Source organism: Tigriopus californicus, chromosome 9, assembly GCF_007210705.1.
Source record: "Tigriopus californicus strain San Diego chromosome 9, Tcal_SD_v2.1, whole genome shotgun sequence".
Classification (NCBI taxonomy): Eukaryota; Metazoa; Arthropoda; class Copepoda; order Harpacticoida; family Harpacticidae; genus Tigriopus; species Tigriopus californicus.
Genome location: NC_081448.1, coordinates 15,515,188 through 15,519,427, shown reverse-complemented (window position 1 = coordinate 15,519,427; position 4,240 = coordinate 15,515,188). Strand labels below are relative to the sequence as shown.

The 4,240-nt window shown below is 42.6% G+C and overlaps 1 protein-coding gene across 1 annotated transcript in view; it reads right to left on the bottom strand.

The window, feature by feature from the left end:
• Positions 1-3,967, bottom strand: part of LOC131886799 (uncharacterized) — a 5,018-nt gene extending 1,051 nt beyond the window's left edge. The window contains exon 1 of the mRNA XM_059235204.1: positions 3,379-3,967. Coding sequence (XP_059091187.1) covers positions 3,379-3,630 — 252 coding nt within the window. The 5' untranslated portion in view covers positions 3,631-3,967. The remainder of the gene's footprint in view (positions 1-3,378) is intronic.
• Positions 3,968-4,240: the final 273 nt, after the last annotated feature.

The following is a 4,240-nucleotide window of genomic DNA, read 5'->3' as shown; positions in this document are numbered from 1 at the left end:
TAGGTAGCCAAGATGAGCATAAGAAGAAAGTAGACAAACATTGATGAGAAATGAGTGCTTTAGTTTCCTTTATGTGACTGTGCGCACTGCTGAGTGCAGCACCCTCTAGATTGGTGTATATCTCTCTTTTACAGGGGCATAAATCCATTACGAGCTCTGGCAAAAGAAAGACGACGCTTGGAACCGTCCGTGTTTCTGGCTCCAAACCAGACAAGATTGAGATGGCCGCGTTTTGATATTTGACAAAAGAAATATTTCATGGAGAACTGGCTGGAATCGGAGAATACTACTAAATGTTCACTGCATCCATGTATCTGGGAGCTTAACCAATGTAACGCCAGATTAGGCAATGCCATTTTCTTCGGCTTCTTGGGCCAGGCCTGCGTGTCCTTCAGGGTCATAACGAGAAGGCAGTGAAGGGCAGTCCCTGCTCGAGCCTAACTGTGCTTGGGGGAAACTTTGCCCGTTGGTTTGCACTTCAATGTACGGAATTCCTCAAGTAATCGTCGGACAGCCAATGGAACTGAAGGATACTTAGTGAGTTTCCACACCCGACCAGCTAGCCCTTAGAGCTCTAAGAGGGCAACCCAAGCGAGCCCTACTCATATGTCCAAGGGATACTATTAAAGCGTGTTGGTTCTTGCTTGATCCGCTATTTCTTTTGAATATCTACTGTAGGAGGCCACAAAAGCTGCAAACCGAGTAAACTTGCCTTTGTGCGTAAAATAATGTCTTCGGATGCTGAATTTCTACATAGAATGAATGGAAGGCTTTGGGCTGATTCAATTGGAAGTGTTTTCATAGTTATGAAGTGTCAACTGAAATGAATCAAGGTTGGTAATCTGGCAATGAATGAGCGTGCAATGAAGAAGTGTCAAAGCAATGATAGTAAAGTGAATGGTATAGGAAGCCATTAGGAGAAAAGAATGTCCCCAAGCGTTGATGAACGTTTTAAATTATCTTGAATTTCCATCCAGAATGCACTTGGCGCTTTAGGTGCACAAAGTATCTGTGCATCTCGGCATCATTTGGCTGAACAGGGATTTGGATGCTTTTTAATGATATGATATCATACAGCCCCGAATTGATACAATAAGACTTTGAACTATTTCAAACTCAGAACAAGAAACTTACAAAAAGAAAGCATGAAAGGTAATTTCGGGCCTTTGCAATACGATTGATCTCTTCTCAGTTTTGATCAAGCTAGCCTAAGAGAGCCAAAAAGCCTGTCTCCTAAACGAAAGCAACGATTCTATCATCGGAACTCTAAAAGACCTAAAGGTTTTCTCCCCACTTCAACTCGAACTTTTCATGCAACTTAACGATTAGGACTGTCACTTTGAGAGCATTGCACTTGTACCACTCGAACTGAATCACTGATGTTTCTAAGCTGACCATAATTCTTTGCTTTCGAACTAGAACGTTGCATGAGAAATCTGCGATGGGTTTTGGAGACAAGGCGAAAGAACCCTTGGGGAAGAAAAAGACATGTTTAGCAAAAGAGAGGTTTTGAAGGTTAACTTGGTGTGCGTGAATTTTGGCTATAATAAATACTTGTCAACGACGCCTGAACTTTTTAGATTACATTTTTCTAAGTCAGAGGATAGATAAGTCGTTCGGCTTATTTTCAAGAAGAAAAATGATGTGGTCAGAATTCGGTCCTTTGATGAAGACCTGCACTCTGTACGTAGACTTTTAACTGGATTACGCTGAGTAATAACGATATAAAAAGAATTTTAATCACAGGAATTGTTATTGCTTGAAAATGAGTTGCCCAAATGTACACTAATATCTGGGCATGATAAATCGTGTTTATGTGATTTATGGGAGTTATTTGGCTTTCTCTTCGTAATCATCCAAGCAACCAAAACATTTGGTTTCAGGTGACGTCTTTTTCAAAGTCCGGCTTTCCTTTTTCATTACACTAATTGAGATTCATCTTCGTCTCTTCCTTTTTTTAGCTAAAATTTGGGGATCCCGAGATTTCTTATTTTTATGAAGCGAAAATATGAGATCCGTCAATTGGAAAGAATTTCATTTGAACGCGAGTGAAAAGCTCAAGATGTTGCTGTCACTTGCTGCCCTTTGTGGTAGCACCTCGGGCACAATTTCAAGGCTTGATAAACAAAGTCCGAAAATACGTCAAGCACGTAATTACCCGAGTGTTTGTTGCCTTTTCAAGGTCTTGTCATAAGTTAACTAGCATGGACAATTTGAGGAAAAGGTTCTCATCTACTTTCAGGAGCTCTCAAAAGTCTTCAAGTTCCTTCAAGGACTGGTTGAATTTCTGAAATGACAATGTCAGAGCACATCCATGAAACAAGTGACAAGTCTTTGTCAAACGCTCCACTTCGGAATGATCATATTACAATGAAAAGCAGGATCTCAAAAGTGGCATGGTTTGAAGACCACCATCCTTCAGTGGACAGAGCGACACAAATTTACGTAGACGGCTCAAAAGCTAAGTGTAGGAACAGTTTCGTGAAGGCTTTGTTTTCGAGCACAAAAGAATCAACTTGAGATTGTCTCGATCGAGACAAAGAGTATGGTTTGTCGCTCTTTCGATCTTGTTTGGGCAACACATTACTTTCACATGATACAACGGAGAAACGATGGAGGAAAATGAATGAAAAAAAAAATCCCCATAGAAAGAGACATTTCCCTTCAAAGTCAACTTTTTGAGATCTAGTTCAAAAGTACTCCTTACGTACATTTGGATTGGTAGTGAAGCAACGCCTTATCTTTTGGCCATATCCTGGGATGGATGAAAATATGAGTTTGGGCTAACTAAATCTGTTAGACACGCATAAAAAGCACAATCAAAACTGAATCACGAGGGCAATCAACCCAATACCATTTTCGTTTGAAGTATACATGTAAGTCAATGGTCCAAATGTCGAAAGGTTCGTGGACAGCAGGAAAGCGGTTAGAGAATTAACAACGATCCGAGAGTTTTATCCGTCCAAATCCCATAAAATGGCAGGCTTATTTCGTGGGGAAATATTGATCGAAGGAAAACATTACCATTAAACCAACGCCGTTTCGAGTTTCTCCAGAAATGCGGGATCCAAAAGAAACGTAGACCTATTCGAGGCTCTTGAATAAATATCCACTCTATTTTCATATTGCCCGCAAACTCCCTGGCAAAAAGGCTTATTGTAAATAGGTTCCCCCAAAATAGGCCAAAACTCCGAGGGGCTCGACTGATTTCTTTCACTCAATCTACTTCGGTGTACCATGAATAAAAAATGAAATCGAACGGAGATTGCCTGCCGTCCAATACCCAAACAAATTTGAGTGCACCTTAGATGCTGTACAACGTATGCTCGTATGCCACATCATTCATCTCACTCCCCGTCGCATGATGGGCTTTCTTACCAAGGCTTTGGCACTCAAATCTCGTTGGTCCAAGGGGGGCCCCTTCCGCTTCTTCTCCACGTCCTCTGCGTCCGTTATATCCTCCACGTCCTCGACGTCCTCCGCGTCCTCACCCCCGATGTTCGCTTCCGTCCCGTTTTCTGGTGGCTCCCATTCCTTTGTTTCATCCTCCCGACTTAAGAAGAGCAGCATGCTCAGGATGTGACGGGAACACAAATCCTCCAAAGTGGACACACTCGCCGATAATGGCATGGTCGTTCCCCACACGTGTGAGTGTGTACGTGTACCATTACTCGCTTGGCCGCCCCATCGACTTCTTTGGGTTTGATCAAGAATATCGACAAACCAACCACCGTCAACAAATTTGGAACAAAGTCTATTTGCTCAGTTCAACTGAGGGACACACGAATTCCCGTTCCAAAGAGAGCGTTGAACAACATGACCACGGCTTGTTGGAGGAAATAGCTGAAAGGTGGAAAATATGCTGACAAAGCTAGTTTATGAAAATGACGGGAATCTATTCGCGTTCCATGCTTGAATTTTAATCATGTGCCCCTTAATTCATTCCGTTTCAATACGGACCAATAATTGCAAAATAGAGTTGGTCATGCGGAAGAGTCCCCTTTAACGAACTCATTTCATTGCACCCAAGTAAGTGGCACACGCGGCTCAAATAACTTCGCCCCACCAACTTGGTCATGGGGCAAAAGGAAAAGGTCGAGTTTGTCCGCAGGGGACCCAAGCTGTTCCAGGAACCGACTGTTTCAAAAGAAGGCAGGCGGAGCTCTGGGCCATTGAAACTTCTTGCATTAGCGCATACAGGGTGACCACAGGCTCTGGACTTACCTCGTCAAAAGCAAAG